Raw genomic sequence first — 18,136 nt, forward strand, 5'->3', positions numbered from 1 at the left:
AGATAACTTTGGTCTACACTATAATAGTTAATCTTTATTATTGTGATTTTTAAATTATAGGGTTACTTGATATGCATTTGATGTCTAAAGATCATGACATTTCCTGTGCATTTTCACTATTACATACTCTTTACAGTAGCTCAACATTAAATATCCAATAATATAATCGGTTTACCTTGTGGTTATTCGCATACAAATGAACCTCACTAATATATTTAAGAGAAATTCTTGGGTTCACCCCTAGAGTGAACCTTTAGGTTCACCCAACTAATAGGATTTCGTTATTTCATATTCAGTATCTTTTAAAAAAGAAACAAAATATTGTCAAGTTTTATTATATTTTTAAAATAAATAAAAAATAATAATAATTACAAACAAAAACACGTTTAAAAAATTATATTTTTAATACCGTCAACCAATACTAAACCCTAAATCCCAAATCTTAAACTCTTGGGTAAACCCTAAACCCTTGGTAAATCCAAAATACTTGGATAAATTCTAAATCCTTAGGATTTATCCAAGGGTTTATGGTTTACCCAAGGGTTTAGGGTTTAGTATTTAGGGTTTAGGGTTTAGTGTTTTGCCGATTGTGTTAAAAGTATATTTTAAAAAAAAATCAAAAGATTTAGGATTTATCCAAGGGTTTACCATGGGTTTAGGGTTTATGATTTAGGGTTTAGTGTTTTGTAGACGGTATTTTAAATATAAATTTTTTTTTGCTACTATTATTATTTTCTATTTATTTTTTATTTTAAAAACATAATAAAATTTGACAATATTTTGTTTCCTTTTTTAAAAGATACTGAATATGAAATAACGAAATCCTATTGGTTGGATGAACCTAAAGGTTCACTCTAGGGGTGAACCTAAGTATTTTTCTATATTTAATACTTAAAATTTTGGTATTCTTCTGGTATACGTTTAAGTATTTGGTATAACTAGGCGAGATCTATTAAGATTTAAATAAATAGAAATATTTTATTATATAAAACTTAATTTTCTAAAATAGTTAATTAACATGATCACGACACATTACAAATATATTTAAGGTTGTGATATATGTTAATATATCTCATAACTAAAAATATATATAATAAAATAATAACAAAAAATAATTTTGTTAGAAAGTAATTATTAATATTATTAATAGTATTTTCCATTTTTAAAATCCCCAAAAAAAATTATTGCAAAAAGTTATTTGATAGTAATTTTCCTTCTAATAGTGTTTCATATGTTTAAATATATAATGATTAAAAAAATATATATTTAGATAATAAAAAAGAATTTAGAAAAAAACTAAATTTTAAAATTATTTAATAATAAAAATTATTTCAGCAGGGAATAAGCTTGAAGACCATGGAAATGGAAGATACTACAGTCTTTCTTTTCTATTGTAAAGAAATTGTTGAATGTCGTCTGAGTAGAATAAACAAAGCTGAAAATCCTAATACTATTTGTTTTAAATTCTATCAAATCCCCCAGCAAAATCACCATCAAAATCTTTAAAACCCCCAAAATTTTATGAAACACCAGTTCAATAAGCCCCCCTAAGTAAATGATCACACAACACAAGGATATAGATAAAGATGGAACTGACAAGGCTTTGGGCTTTGGCACTGAAACCTACATTGAATACAAGTAAGGCCCAAATAGTTTTTCTTATTCAATTTGACTATTTGAGGCAAGACGTAGGACGGTAGGAGTGTGAAAGCATAACATAAGCTGAAACTAATTAAAACCAACATCTCTAATCATCGTTTTAGTCCTTTATTTTTCAAACTTCTCCAAGACAAGAGAGAAAGTTTCTACTTCAACCACAATTACATCGCCGACTGGAAGATCATCTCAGCGAGTTCCTGCAGAGTTATGTTTCAAAGAATAATCACACTATTGAGTATGCCTTTAAACGAAACAGAAACAGAAACAGAAACATATTCATAATTTGTAGTAAGAAACTTGTACCTGTTTAGCAGAAGGAACCTTTGGTTCTCCAAACTCTTTAGCCTTCTTCTCAAGATACTCAAAATCAGCTTTGCCTTCTTCTATTTGCTTCCCAAGTTCAGAGTTCCAGCTTGAGTATCTCTTTCCTACCAATTCACTTAGACGTCCATCCTTTTTACCAACCATCATCATTACACACACCAGACCAAGTTAATCAATAGAACCTAAACACACTTTGATTCTTTTTTAAGGAGAGATGGGAAGGAACTAACCTCCAAGATCTTGGCTGCATTTCTCAGCCCACGAGCGACTGTGTCCATTCCACTAATATGAGCAATGAACAAGTCTTCAACATCTGTACTCTCTCTTCGCCTGTTTGATCAAAAACATTATAAGCTTCTTTCTGAGTTAAACTTTTGTATGAAACATCAAAACAAGAAAACGCTCTTACAGTTTGGCGTCGAAGTTGAAGCCTCCTGGAGCAATCCCACCCTGTTGCATAACGAGATAAGACATCAATATCTGATTACTACAATGGCTTCTTGAGAATGAGTTTATGTTTTGACATACGTTTTTGATGACACTCATCATAACCATGGTTGCTTCTCCAACATCTGTAAGAAACTGATCTGTATCCCATCCTGTTAAGACAATGAAATAAAAATGTTATATCAATCATAATATGGACACTAGTAGTGGTCAAAGAGAGAACAGAGAGATTAAAAGCTTTACCAGTTTGAGCATCGCCAGTGTTTGCATCAATGTTACCAAGCAAACCGTTAATTCTTGCAGTTTCAAGCTCGTGATGGCAGGTGTGACCAGAAAGCGTTGCGTGGTTACACTCAATGTTGAGTTTAAACTCGTTGATAAGTCCGTATTTCCTCAGGAAGTTGGCAGCTGTTGCAGCATCCCAGTCATACTGGTGCTTGGTTGGTTCTTGAGGCTTCGGCTCGATTAAAAGCGTTCCTGATCAAGTTAACACTTAACTGTAAGTGATTCACACACGAGTGATGACAGAGAAGAAGAAGAAGAAGTTACCGTTGAATCCAATCTTCTTCTTGTAAGTAACAGCAGCTTCAAAGAACCTGGCCATATGATCAAGCTCTCTTTCCATATCAGTGTTCAAGAGCGTCTGGTAACCTTCACGACCGCCCCAGAAAACATAGTTTTCACCTCCCAGGTAATGTGTCACCTCCATGGCCTTCTTCACCTGAGCAGCGGCGTAAGCATAGACTCCAACCTCAGAGCTGGTTGCTCCTCCATGCATGTAACGAGGATGCAAGAAAAGCTGAGCTGTTCCCCATAATGGTCTGATCTTGCTTCCCTGTATTAGAAGAGGAAGATTAAAAAAAAAAACTCTTCTCTTAGCACTTCAACATGGCAAGAGTTTCAAAGATGAAATAGCTTATGTTGAAGGATGTATTAACTACACAGAATGTATCATACAAACTCCAATGCTTGATAAGAAATGGGAAATTAGTACTCCATCTGTTTTTTAATATTTAGAATAAAAAAATTGTTCCAAATTAGATGAAGTTTTCAAATTTCAATGTAAATTTTTTAACAATTTATGTTATATGACCAATGGTATTATGCAACCTATTTCATTGTTGGTTAAATTGTAGTTAGGTGAATAGTTAATGATGTTTTTTTGTTTAGAAAATGTGAGTAATTAAATATTTTCTTAATCCATGTGTTTTAATCCTAAAACAACATCTATTTGAAACAGAGGGAGTAACTTGAATCACCTTTTGGAGTTCTTTGGCGAGTTCAATAACTTCATCCAAATTTTTGTTAGATTCCTGCAGAACATTGAGCAAAATCAGGTTACAAGGGCTGAGAGTTACAATGTAATAGAAATTTTTTTTTTAAAAAAACAGAAGCTTTGGATTACCTCAAGTGTGTTGCCATCAGGGGCAATGTCTCTGTCATGGAAACACCACCAATCAACTCCAAGTTTCTTCAAAAACTCAAAGTTGGCTCTCACTGTATTTTCAAAATGAAAAAAAAAAAACAACATTTAGGAACTCACTCACTGAAGAGAAACAAGCAAAAATATATATAAAGAAAATGTTAACTTACTTCTTCTCTTGGCCATAGAGACAGAGTTAGTACCATCTTCCCAGGGCCAATACTTTGTAGCAGCACCAAATGGGTCACCTCCAGTCCCACGGAACGTATGCCAAAACGCAACACTGAATCTAAACCAATCCTATTTTTTTTTATAAAATAATCAAACATCAGTTAAACATTTATTATTCATCAAATCCATAAAACAAACAAGTAGAAGTTACTCACCTTCATTTTTTTGCCAAGAATCTCCTCTTCAGCGTTATACCACCTGTAAGCAAGTGGGTTCTTGCTAGAAGGTCCCTGAACAAACAATCAAATCAATTAATCAAACACATGCAACAGTTGCAGATAAATAACATGGACGATAAAATATAGTACAAGTAATGATTATTATTATTACCTCATACTTAATCTGAGGGATCTCAGGGAAGAACTCTCCTTGCCAATCATCAGAATCACTGCACTTCCCTCCCAAATCCGCAGGACACGTTTGTGGATCAGCAGCCTTCACACGAATCAAATCAATTCAATTAGAGAGATCAAATGATGTTATCAGTGATGAAAAGAAATAACAAAGACTCTTACCACTAGAAACGACGCTGCGTTTAAGCAGACAAGGATCACAAAGAAACAAACTTTCTTCATAGTTTTCGACCAAACGAACAAACCCTTGAAAAAAACACAAGTCAGTCAGATCGACAAAACACACAACTTTGAATCAGATCAAACAGTAACTCCAAGATCGAAACCTCAAACCCAAAACCCAAGTTTCGAGAATCAACGATCGATAGAGTGATAAAGAATCAAAACGCACCTGCAATATCTGCTCAGGATCTTTTTTAAAATAGAAACAGAGTTTATGTGATCGAGAGAGCTAGTAATAAAAAAGACAGCTTTGGATACTCTTTGGATAATTATGTCTAGTCATCATGACGTAAGCAGCCAGATTGTTTTTATCTGTTTTCCAGTTTTGCCCTTAACGCAAATGAAATCGACGGTTGTGATATTATCGGTCGGTGAGTTATAGCAATCGTACGATTTGTCTCTGAAATTGTGAATATTTGCTTGATCTCATTCAATGGAAGTGAGCTCGTTTATATGTACGAGACTGTTACAAAGTTGTTTCTATACTCCTATATTACAGGAGAGTATAACACTAAATGACAAAACAGAATAATATCGTTGACTTATTCTTTCACCCTCCCTCAGGTTGAGCGTCGGAGCTTCTGATGGTCAAACTGTGTCGGAACTGATTGAACAAAGAAGTTGGGAGCCCCTTTGTGAAGATGTCTGCATATTGGTAAGCTGCTGGAACATGAAGCACACGAACCTGTCCAAGAGCGACCTTGTCTCGTACGAAGTGGATGTCTAGCTCTACGTGTTTGGTTCGTTGGTGCTTAACAGGATTAGAAGCAAGATATACTGCACTGACATTATCACAGAAGACAAGTGTGGCTTTGGTGATTGGCAAGCGGAGCTCCAACAACAAGTTTCTTATCCAGCAAGTCTCAGATACTGCATTGGCTACACCGCGATACTCTGCTTCGGCGCTGGAGCGAGATACTGTCTGTTGTCTTTTTGAAGACCAAGAGATGAGGTTGTCTCCCAAGTAGACACAATATCCAGAAGTAGAACGCCTTGTGTCTGGGCATCCAGCCCAATCCGCATCTGAGTATGCAGTAATTGTATCGATATTAGACTTGTAAAGTTGCTGGCCGAAAGATAGTGTCCCTTGGATGTATCTGATGATCCGTTTTAGAGCATTAAGGTGTGGAACTCTTGGATCATGCATAAATAAACAAACTTGTTGCACTGCATAAGTAATGTCTGGCCTGGTGAATGTTAAATATTGTAGAGCTCCCGCTAATTTTCTGTAAAGAGTAGGATCATCAACTCTGTCACCTGTATCAGCCGAAAGCTTGGCATTCACATCAACTGGAGTGGAGACCGGCTTGCATCCAGACATACCAGCGCTTTCGATGATCTCAGTTGCATAGTGTTGTTGTGACAAGAGTATTCCAGAGGCGTTATAGTCGACCTTTATGCCAAGAAAATATCGCAACTTGCCCATATCAGTCATTGGAAACTCTTCTTTTAGTTTAGCGATGACTTTCTGTATCAGATTGCGACTTGAGCCTGTGAGAATTATGTCATCAACATATAGTAAAAGGTAGACAAGATCACAGCCTTTCTGAAACACAAACAAAGAAGCGTCTGATTTGCTGACCACAAAACCCAACCGTACGAGAAACTGGCTAAAGCGAGCATTCCATGCCCTAGGGGCTTGCTTGAGGCCATACAGGGATTTGTTTAGTTTACAGACATGATGAGGATTTTGTTTATCAATGAAGCCAGGAGGCTGATGCATGTAGATCGTTTCAGAGATTGTTCCATGGAGAAACGTATTTTTAACATCTAGTTGTTTCAAATCCCATCCTCTGCTCAAAGCAACATTCAAGACTGTTCTGATTGAAGCCGGTTTCACTACAGGGGAGAAGGTTTCGTCATAATCAATTCCAGCTGCTTGACTCTTCCCATTGGCTACTAGTCTTGATTTGTGTCGTGTACACACTCCATCTGCATCATGCTTATGTTTGTGTAACCACATAGAGTTAATAACATTTGCACCAAATGGTCTAGGTACTAGACTCCAAGTTCCATTTTTAATTTGAGCATCATACTCATCAACCATGGCCGGGTTCCAGTTTGGATCTTGCAAAGCTTTTTGAGTGGATGTGGGTAAGCGAGAAACTGAACTTGCCAAGAGAGTAAAGATTTTCTTTGGTTTTACAATACCCAACTGGCCTCGTGTCCTCATTCTTGGAGGTTGTTGAGAGACTTGAGTAGTCGGGATTGTTGGTTCAGTAGAAGAAGCAGGAACTGTACTCGGTTGAGAAGTGGAAGGAGTAGTGTTTTCGAGTACTTGATTTTGAAGGATGGACTTGAAAATTGGGGCATCATTGTCAGTGATATCAAGAAAATTATAAGTGTTTGGAGCAGAGACTTTTTGAGCTTTTGGAAAGGTATTCTCGTCGAAGATGACGTGACGAGAGACAATGATGCGATTTGTTTTTAAGTCAAGACAACGGTATCCTCTATGATGAATGGGATAGCCAAGAAATAAGCAGGGAGTGGATCTCGGTGAAAGTTTTGAAAGGTGGGAGTTATTTATGTTTGGAAAACAGAGAGAGCCGAACACACGCAAGTGAGAATATGTTGGCTTTTGTCCATGAAGAAGAAAATGAGGAGTGTTGTTTTCAATGGACGAAGAAGGCAATATATTGATTATGTGAACTGTAGTGTGAAGAGCCTCAACCCAGTAGGTGGGTGATAGCTGAGCTTGAAAGAGAAGCGACCTGACAACATTGTTGATTGTTCTCAGCATCCTCTCTGACTTCCCATTCTGTTGGGATGTATGAGGGCAAGAAAATCTGAAAGTTATGCCATGTTTACCGAAATGATCATGAAACAGAGAGTTGTTATACTCTCCTCCATTGTCACATTGAAAGCTTTTAATAGAGGTTTTGAATTGAGTTGTGACAAAGGCAGAGAAGTGTAAGAATTTCGAGTAAACTTCACTTTTATTTCTCATGGGGTATACCCATAGATAGTGAGAATAGTCATCCAAGAATATGACATAGTATTTCAGGCCGCTTATACTGTGGACAGGAGAGGTCCAAATGTCAGAATGAATCAAAGCAAAAGGTTTGGAAGTTCTGTTTATTGATTTGAAAAATGGAAGCTTAAGATGTTTGCCAAGTTGGCAGGCGTTACAAAAAGGTAAGCCTTGCTTATTACATTTGAGAGAGCATGAAGAAATAAGAGAACGAACAGCAACATCATTGGCATGACCTAATTTTCTGTGCCATAAGGAAGGTGTCTCAGTAATGAAAACGGAAGGAACTTGAGACTTGTTGAGCAAGGAAGGCACAGGAAATAGATCACCAGAGCTCTCACTGCGGAGCAGAATCTTCTGTGACTTGAGATCCTTCACAGAGAAACCAAATGGGTCAAACTCCACAGAGCACCAGTTATCAATAGTGAACCGGCGAATAGAGATGAGATTTTTAACAATTTGAGGAGTAACAAGCACATTATTTAAGGAAAGAGGCCGAGAATTTGAGGAAATAAGAGATTTGCCAGAGGAGGTGATAGGAATGGAATTACCGTTACCGACCAAGACTGAATTTCCGGTGTTCAAATTAACAACAGAATGAAGTATACCTGACGTTGAGGCTAGATGTGAAGAGGCGCCTGAGTCCATATACCAATTTGGAGAAGGTTCGTTGAGTGTCACAGTGTTGAAAGCTTCTGCAAACTCCTTCGTAGGTTGATAGAAGTTTCCTTGCGCAAAGTGAGCTTCTTGTTGATTGGTATTAGGTGGGCGAACATAGTTTGCTCTATTGTTGTAGCCTGCCGGAGAGATGTTGGGCCATTGTTGCTGCGGCTGAGGTTGCCAGTTGCTGTATTGAGCAGTCCACCATGGTGGGGGAGGTCCCCAATTAGCATATTGTGGGCGAGGATGATAGTTGTTGTTGTAACGGCCGCGTCCACGTTGACCTCGTCTTCCTCTGTTACTGTTCCTCGTCGTGTGTTTAGGTTGTTGATCATCCATCCGCTTGTTATCTTGTTGTGTTGCAACAAGCGCTGTAGAGGAAGAAGAGTGGTCACTATGATTGATGTGAGTCTTGTGTGGCTTCTTTAGGCGTGTCTCCTCCATCTCCAACATGTTCTTTGCTTCCTCAAAAGTTGGAAAGAGCTTTTGATGCTTGATCACATTGATTATGTGATCAAATTTCTCATTGAGTCCGTTGAGCATATACATGACAAGAGTCTTGTCGCTAACAAGAGCTTCTACGTTCTCAAGTAGATCAGCTAAGGATCGCAGTCCTTGAGAGTATTCCTGGATCGAGAGGTCGCCGATCTCCTTAGTGCGTAGATCATTGTCGAGCTGAATAGCTCGAGCTTCCTTATTGTTTCGAAATTGATTTGAACAACGGGGGAGCCAGGGTTCCGTAGATCCAAAGCTTAACTAAGCCCTCTCAATCGCTGCCATGAGAAGCGAATTGAAGACGAGACAAATCGGGAAAGAATGAAAAGAGAAAAGAAAAACGAATGGATCAGTATAGACACTGCTCTGATACCATGAAATTGTGAATATTTGCTTGATCTCATTCAATGGAAGTGAGCTCGTTTATATGTACGAGACTGTTACAAAGTTGTTTCTATACTCCTATGTTACAGGAGAGTATAACTCTAAATGACAAAACAGAATAATATCGTTGACTTATTCTTTCAGTCTCTTTATCTGGTATTAGTCATGTTCTGACTCAGCAAACTCTTCTAATCCTGATAAAAAAAAGATACGACAAAAATGTAAGTAAATAACATCATACAGAGCTAGATATCCGAATTAAATTAATCAACTGTTGATATATTTTCTTTGATCAAATTCTCACGAGATTTTAGGATAATTTGTAACAGTTTTCTCTTTTCGGTACTCATTCAAAGTAGAAAAAATGTATTTCTAAGATATTTGTGTCACTCGTGAAAATTAAAAATTTCCCACGGTCTCCGTGAGTCAGTGACACAACCGAGCACATTTAATTGAGTTTATTGGGTTCCAAATTACAAGTTACAACAATACATTTTAGAGTTAGTGGGCCGCTGAAATATGAGCCCCTTGAAGCCTCATCTGATATATTTTGGTCAAAGATCTGATTTTTTTTTATCTTGGACAAGAATAAGGGCCCCTAACCGGAAAATTATCAATTATGTAATCTGTTTTATAAGCCACTATATGTATGATTTTTAACCAAAATTTACTCAGGTTACATGTTCATTCCGTTTGGTAATGGCTGCTACATTACGGTAGACCGGTGAGTTATATATGCAACATGGTGTGATAATATCTTGATCCAGACATTCTATTTGCGTTTTCTTGATTCTATGAACCTGACCAACGAATTTATTATTCATAAATCATAAATTTTGTTACTCAAGTAAAGGAAAGAAGCTTCTGAATACTACTTTTCTTACCTACCTTGCTGGGTTATATGTAAACCTGCAGCTTATGTGTGCAGTTTGTAACATGTGAAGCTATAAATTCGTCTTTATTATTATAAATCTGAATAGAGATGTTGTGGTGGGCTAAACAAAACTAAAGAGAAACAAGAAAGGATCAGAATATTCATCAATGGACACATTCACACGCAGTATATATGATCACTCTCAGTCTATCAAATTTAGTCACTAGTTTTCCTCGGAACCTTTTGCTTCCTTGTCCTCCTTATCCTTTTTCTTTTTCGCTTCCATCTCGCTAAACATCTTCGCAATAGCTTCAGCCTCAGCAGGCAGAATGTCAATGCGTTCCTCCTCTTTTTGCGACTTGTTTAACGCATTAACAATGGATGCAGAATCACCAGAAAGAATGGCCTCCTTCTCAGCTCGCAGCTCGCTTAACATCTTGGCAACGACTTGAGCCTTGTCAACAAGAAAGGCCTCGTTTTTGGCTTGACGATCACTTAACATCTTGGCGACCATATAAGTTTCCGCAGCAATAGCGGGCTCATAGTAAACAGGGTTGTCATACATACAAGTCTTGAACATCTTTCTCGCCTCCTTGCACTTCGTGACGTTACTTTCACCGTCGTTATTCTTGGCTTCAGCCAAGCACTTCTCTAGTTCTATCCATGATTCCTTGCACTCACCTCCCTTTATGTAAGTGCAAAAACCGCACTCTTCATTATCTTCATCTTCTTTCTCTGTTGTTTCGTTCGAATCTTGAGTTAGGGTTTTAGATTCTTCGTCCACGTCTCGTGACTCTCCTTGCTTTGTCGACGAATCCTCTTCTTTGCTTTTGGCTTCAACTAGGGTTTTAGAATCCTCTCTGTCTCGTGCAATAAGCGATGACTCTCTCTGACTTAGGGATGGATTCTCTTTCTCGCTTCTAGCAAGGTTCAGAGATGTTGCGCTTCCCATTGATGACGGAGAGACCGAGGTCTTTGGTTAATGTGTAGACCTGGAAAATCTGATTAAAAATCACCAAACCAAAAACATATAAAACTATAATATAAAGACTCAAAACTTTTAGGAAATCAGAAAGGAAATAAACTTTTAGGAATTTAATGGTGAGAGAAAGCTTGTTGGTTTTTGTGTGAAGGGAGAAAGATGAATGTGTTGAGATTAGGGAAAGATAATGGTGTATTTATAGTGAAGTTTGGGCTTGGCCACCAAGATAGATAAATTTGGAAATTAAAATTGGCTTGGACATCAAGTTGGCTAACTTAGCTACTAAGTTTTTCTAATTTAAAAAAAAAAAATCTAAAACATCAATTTACTTAGCCCATTGGACTTGAAAAATGAGTCCAATAAATTTTCATAACCATTCACATAAATTTAATTTTTTAATCAGTTCACTGAAATTATAATAACAGATCCAACAAATTTTCACTCCAAAAAAACCCAAATGGAGCCTATTCGCATATACTCTCTGGATAAATTTACATATTTTTATATTTCTTGATGAATATGATATGAAAATTTTAATAAAGATAGCGGTGGTGATTGGTTGAATAGTAACAAATGAAAAAACATTGTATGATTTTTTTTATACTTAGAAAAAAATATTGATGTATGAATCTATTTCTTTTTTTTTATTTTTTTATTTAATTCTTACAGCTACATTAGTTACATCTAGGGATCTATCGGATTAAACTAAAACCAAGCCGAACCAAAATAGAAAAAATAGTTTGGATTTGGTAATACTGAATAAATTGAATGGATCTTATTTTAAGAAATTACAATATATGAATATGATTCAGTATATAAACCGATCCAACTGAATAAACCGAAAAACCGATTAATTAAAATATATTAATATATTTATATATAAATTTCATAATAAAATTTGAAGTATATTCATAATTTATTTTATTAATATGATTTTCATAATTAAAAACTTATGTTAATAATTTGTTATTTTGTTTTAAGTTTAAAAAGTTGTTTTATTTTTCTTATTCTCATCAAATTAAATAAAACATGATTTTTTTATTTTTATTGGTATATATTGGTGATAAAATGTATTTATATAATAATATTATGATATTACTATTTTATTATTTTTATTTTAATATTTAAATAAAACATAAAATATTATTTTTAAAAATTTAGAATAAGGAATAATCATATAAACTGATTCCTAATTATATAAACTAATTTATTATCAAAACGAGGTCATCATCATTGCTTCCATCAAGTAAATTGACAAAACTTGTTGGTTCTCTACGTGGCTCTTCCAATCCAGTGGAGTGCACTCCAAGAAAACTCATGAAACCATCTCCAATATTAGTTCATGTTGCATTGCTTCCACCCATTCCAACACTCTGAAAATGGCTTTGACTTGTCGTCAACAAATCAACCTGATTGCATGGAATCCCATGTAAACTCTCTCCATATATTTGATCTTAATTTTTTCATTCTCCAATTTCACAAAAGGCTTCACGTATATCAGGATCATTCTTTAACAATTTATTTACTGCCCACCAAAATACCCCAAACTGTTCTATTGGTAATTTTTCTAGAACTGATGTTGTTGCATCACCATGGCTCTAACTGGTGACATAGGGAACTAAAGGGAATGATCTATTCCCACTCATTCCTTAAAAATTACACCATTTATAGGGAATTTTTGTTCCGTCTGATTCCTTGTCGTTCCTTAAATTTTAAAGAACCATAGAACAAAAGTATTCCTTATCAAAATTGATATGGAACAAAAGTAATAAATATTCTTTTTAATTCCATTGATTTTATTCCTATTCATTCCTTTCCTACTCATTCCTATTCCTAATTTAATGATCACCGGTTAGAGCCCATATGTTATCTTTTGATTTTTTCTTGATCGTAGTTCTTCCAAAAATTCTTGCCGACTATCTACGACACACTTAAATCCACTCTCCACCTGTGTTTCAAAACTAGTTTTTCTTCTTGATAGACGACGTGACGACATGCTTCGGATTGATCGGTTGCATCCTTGATCACTAGTAAGATCCACTACTGGTTCAGCAGTTTGAGTTTCTTGCAATTGGTCCACCATTGTTATGCCAGCAACACCTAAAGTAGGTTGAACTTGTTGGAGTTGTAGGCCAAGCATATGTGGTGAATAACGTTCATCTTGATCAACATCATGTTCACCAAAAATTTGATCCAACAAATCTTTAAATGGCAAAGGCTTCTTTTGCAAGACATGAGCTAGTTTTCCTTTGGTTCCTCCATATTCCTGTGAATAATAAAAATTAATATATAAGAAACATATTTAAAATTAAGTAATTATATATGACAGTAGAGAATTACCGCAATCCGATCACTCCACCAAGTTTCCATCATATATATTTGGCGACCATGTAAGTTTCCGCAGCAATAGCGGGCTCATAGTAAACAGGGTTGTCATACATACAAGTCGTGAACATCTTTCTCGCCTCCTTGCACTTCGTGACGTCACTTTCACCGTCGTTCTTCTTGGCTTCAGCCATGCACTTCTCTAATTCTATCCATGATTCCTTGCACTCACCTCCCTTTATGTAAGTGCAAAAACCGCACTCTTCATTATCTTCATCTTCTTGTCAGTTGTTTCGTTCGAATCTTGGGTTAGGGTTTTAGATTCTTCGTCCACGTCTCTGGAAATAACCGGTGACTCTCCTTGCTTTGTCGACGAATCCTCTTCTTCGCTTTTAGCTATGCTCACATAATCTTCAACTAGGGTTTTAGGATCCTCTCTGTCTCGTGCAATAAGCGATGACTCTCTCTGACTTAGGGATGTATTCTCTTCCTCGCTTCTAGCGAAGTTCAGAGATGCTGCGCTTCCCATCTGATTAAAAATCACGAAACAAAAGCATATAAAACTATATTATAAAGACTGAAAACTTTTAGGAAATCACAGAGGAAATAAACGAATTCACGTCTAACTGTGATGAAACTGTTTCGCAATATCCGTAACAGAATATACTAGTACGGTATATTTTTGAGACACTTACTTTAAAAAGAAGATCTTAAGAATATTTTTCTAATGAGAGAAAGCTTCCTTTTGTGTGAAGCTGAAAAGATGAATGTGTGAGATTATAGAATAATGGTGTATTTATAGTGAAGTTTTGACTTGGTCACAAAGGTAAATAAATTTGGAAACTAAGTTGGCTTAACTTGATCATCAAGTCAAGTTGACTAACTTAGCCACTAAGTTTTTCTAATTTTTTTATAAAAAAATAAATATCTGAAACTTCAATTTACTTAGCCCATTGACAAAATGAGTCTAATAAATTTTCATAATCATTCACATGAATTTAATTTTTACTTAGTCCATTGGATTTATAAAGAAATTTATATTCACACATCAAAATATTACTCAGCCCATTAAAATTATAATAATTGTTATCAAATTTTTTTTATATAATAATTGATCCAACAAATGTTTAGATATTGCTACTCAGTTTTGCTTGTTCACTCCAAAACAACCCTAATGGAGCCTAATCGCATATACTCTTTGGATAAATTTACATAATTTTATATTTCTTGATGAATCTATCTTATTAAAGTAGAAGTACTTTAAGCTTCTTTTTGGTAATAGGGATAGGAATCTTTAAAAAAAAATTTTTGTTTGGTAACAAAGATAGTAGAGAATTTTGTCTTTTCCTTATTTAAATGATAGATTTAAGTATTTAATGTCTTTTCCTAATTTAAATAATAGATTTGTTTAATAGAATGAATCTTAACCAAAAATAAATTTCCTTATAGATTTTTTGTTACATTTAATATTTTTTATTAATAAAAATAATTAAATAAAAATCGCACATCAAAATCAATTTATATATCATATAAATAAAATATGAAATATTTTATTTATAAATTGTTAGTATAACACTTTTATAATATAATTCCAATTAGTTATAAATATTAGATTTTATATGATACACTCTGATATAATAGACGATTAAATTCACATAATATAATTATTTAAAGTAATAAATAAAATTTTTGTTTTAAAATGTTATGCTAACAATTTTGTTTTAAAATGTTATATATATATGTAATATCATTAGAACAAAGAAAAAAATTGAAGTGAAAGCAAATATTTATACGGCCACGGGTTTAAACTATAGAAATAAATAACAATGGCGTAAGATATTTTTTAACAAATTTATTTTAATTTTCAAATATGTTTATATCTTTTATGTATTTATAAATTATTTTATTTGTTATTAAGAATGCTAAGATTTTGGAATTGGAAAAAATTATGACCCATTTCTATATTATTTTAATTAGGAATTTAAAATTTATATCAAAATATTTTTTAAACTTTTAATTTTTATTATAACTACAACCGTTAATTTTCAATCTGAATTTATGTTTAAATATTACAAATATATCATTTATAAATAAAAAACTAAAAAACATAAAATAAATACCCGCCCACATCATTTATAAATAAAAAAATAAAAACATAAAATAAATACCCGCCCGGTTGGGCGGGTCAAGATCTAGTATGATATGAAAATTTTAATGACGATAACAATGGTGATGATCCAACAAATGTTTAGATATTGCTACTCAGTTTTGCTTGTTCACTCCAAAACCTCCTAATGGAGCCTAATCGCATATACTCTTTGGATAAATTTACATATTTTTATATTTCTTGATGAATATGATATGAAAATTTTAATAACGATAACAATGGTGACTGGTTGAATCGTAACAAATGAAAAAAGGTTGTATGAATCTTTTTTCTAAAGAAAAAGAAATATTGATATATGCATCTCTTTCCTTTTTTATTTTTATATAATTTTTATAGCTACATTAGTTATACCTGGGGATGTTAAATCTAGTAAAACCGAACTAGTTAAAACCGAACCAAACCGAAATACAGAAAATGGTTTTGGATTTGTTAATACCGAATAAACCGAATGAATTTTATTTTTAAGAAACCACAGTATATGGATATGGTACGGTATATAAACCAATCCAACTGAATAAATTGAAGAAACTGATTAATTAAAATATATTAGTATACTTATATATAAAATTTCATAATAAAATTAAAAGTATATGCATAATTTATTTTATTAATATTATATTCATAATTAAAAAATTATTTTCATAATTTATTATTTTGTTTTAAGTTTAAAAGGTTGTTTTATTTTTCTCGTTCTCATCAAATTAAATAAAATGATTTGTTTTGGTTATGTATTGGTGCTAAAATGTATTTATATAATAATATTATGATATTAAATATTTTCTTATTTTTATTTTAATATTTAAATAAAACAAAATATTATATTTAAATTTTAGAGTAAAGAATATATACCTATGTTTTAAAACATCTGATTTCTAATCATAGAAACTAATTTATTATCAAAGATAAATATAGTTATAAGTTTTCTGGTATAAAACCGAATAAACCGAAAATTGATAGTACATAAACCAAATCAGACCAAACTAGATGTGGTAGCTAATTTTTATAAAATAAAATACCAAAACAAACCGAACCAAAATTAGACTGAGTTCCGGTTGAACATACCTAGTTACATCTACATAAAAAAAAATCCTACAAACTAAATTTACAGTAAAAGTAAAAGTTATGCTTACAATCCAACCAATCATCCACGGTAAGAAAAAAGGAAAAAGTAAATTTAGTTACCGACATGTTTTTCTTGTCGGGTAAGGAACTTTGACATCATTCAATGACATTCACTTTGATTCATTCAAGAGAAAAGGGGAAAACTTATATTTTAATCTTTCAGTGAGATGTTCTTTGCTTTCCAGTAAACAAAATTTCCAGAGGTTGATAAGATCATTCCTGAGATTTTGATGGGGGGAAAGGGGCTGAAGACGATTTAGTAAAGGTTTTGTTAAATTTCTTTTAACCAACTTAGAATTTAATATCTATGTTTTTCAAAGAAAAATGGGGATCATAGAACAATACTTTTCTATTTTATTTGATTATGGTCGAGACCGGTCCTGGAGGGTTTGTGGCACATCTCCACTTTCTATTGTCTTTTTCCTTATCAATGTAATATGGATCTTTGATCTGTTCGAATATCCGTATTATATCGGGCTGGAATTTAGTAACCAGCGACATATCGATCTAGCTCCAAGCCTCCAATACCATCGCATAAAGTGGAAATGGGGAGACAAATAGTTTGGGCATTCTAAAGCCTAATGTATAATTTTTTGTATAAAATGGAAACAAATAAGTGTTTGTGTGCATCCCAACACAACTCTCGTACACACATAAACTTTCAGATCCATCGATTCTCTTTTCACTATAATCGATCGCCAGATAAGAAATATGATCCAAAGTTTCAGATCATCCAATCCAAAGCTCTCCTCCTCGATGGTGCAATCATGGATTCGAAATCCATGATCGCTCTCTGCTACTCTCTCTCCACAATTTCACCATCGAGACCTCCATCATTTCATTATCCACTCTCTGCCAAATTACCTGCTATAACATTTTTGGACTTAATTTTTGGGTTTTTACTTTAGGAAATTTATCTGCTATAACATTTTTATTAATGGGTATTGCTAATGACTAAGCCCATAGTTAGGCTTATAAACATTTTATTTTCTTTTGCTTTTAAATTTGAAAGTCAATTTTCACAAAAAAACAAATAAAAAATAGAAACAAATAGTAACATTTTAGGCATTAGAAATAATGAAGTTCATTTCTAAAAAGAAATATCTTGGAAATCTATACTTTTTGATGTAAAATGTTTCTTTTCCTTTTCTGAAAACAGGTAAAGCCAATGAAATCAACTTGTGAACAAATATCCTCACAAAAATGAATAAGCTGACAAAAATGTTTCTCAGAACAAACTGGCGTGACTTATATATATTCTTAAACCTATAAGATTAAAACACTATTTTGTTGTGAATGTGTGTGTCTTATTAATGTAGAATATGAATTCCTTATATAGGAAACTACAAGATGGGCCACTAATGGGCCAAAACCTAGTAAGTATCTTTTGGATAAACATCCACCTGAACCAGTCGGTTCATAACACTTCCCCTGGATGTTGAATCCATCTTGAGTTCGCCAGATACCAAATCCTTTTTGGGCTCGTGATACACTTTA

General features: G+C 33.8%; 2 protein-coding genes across 3 annotated transcripts; both read right to left on the reverse strand.

Moving 5' to 3' along the window:
- Positions 1 to 1,639: 1,639 nt before the first annotated feature.
- Positions 1,640 to 4,939, reverse strand: LOC108828416 (xylose isomerase). Of its 2 annotated transcripts, none has more exons than XM_018602105.2 (14): positions 4,829 to 4,939; positions 4,600 to 4,683; positions 4,415 to 4,519; positions 4,240 to 4,314; positions 4,024 to 4,153; positions 3,836 to 3,927; positions 3,690 to 3,743; positions 2,980 to 3,265; positions 2,674 to 2,907; positions 2,512 to 2,582; positions 2,393 to 2,433; positions 2,214 to 2,313; positions 1,963 to 2,112; positions 1,640 to 1,856 (listed from the first exon to the last, which is right to left on the reverse strand). In XM_018602105.2, the coding sequence occupies exons 2-14, from the start codon at positions 4,657 to 4,659 to the stop codon at positions 1,821 to 1,823; spliced, it is 1,434 nt and encodes a 477-aa protein (XP_018457607.1). In that variant the 5' UTR covers positions 4,660 to 4,683; positions 4,829 to 4,939; the 3' UTR covers positions 1,640 to 1,820. The 2 variants fall into 2 exon arrangements, with proteins under 2 accessions (XP_018457607.1, XP_018457608.1); XM_018602106.2 differs by lacking the exon at positions 4,829 to 4,939 and adding an exon at positions 4,764 to 4,826.
- A 5,175-nt stretch (positions 4,940 to 10,114) lies between these two features.
- On the reverse strand, positions 10,115 to 11,201 carry LOC108827526 (uncharacterized). The gene has a single exon (XM_056993418.1). The coding sequence runs from the start codon at positions 10,993 to 10,995 to the stop codon at positions 10,267 to 10,269; it is 729 nt and encodes a 242-aa protein (XP_056849398.1). The 5' UTR covers positions 10,996 to 11,201; the 3' UTR covers positions 10,115 to 10,266.
- Positions 11,202 to 18,136: the final 6,935 nt, after the last annotated feature.

This window comes from Raphanus sativus, chromosome 9 (assembly GCF_000801105.2).
Source record: "Raphanus sativus cultivar WK10039 chromosome 9, ASM80110v3, whole genome shotgun sequence".
NCBI lineage: Eukaryota > Viridiplantae > Streptophyta > Magnoliopsida > Brassicales > Brassicaceae > Raphanus > Raphanus sativus.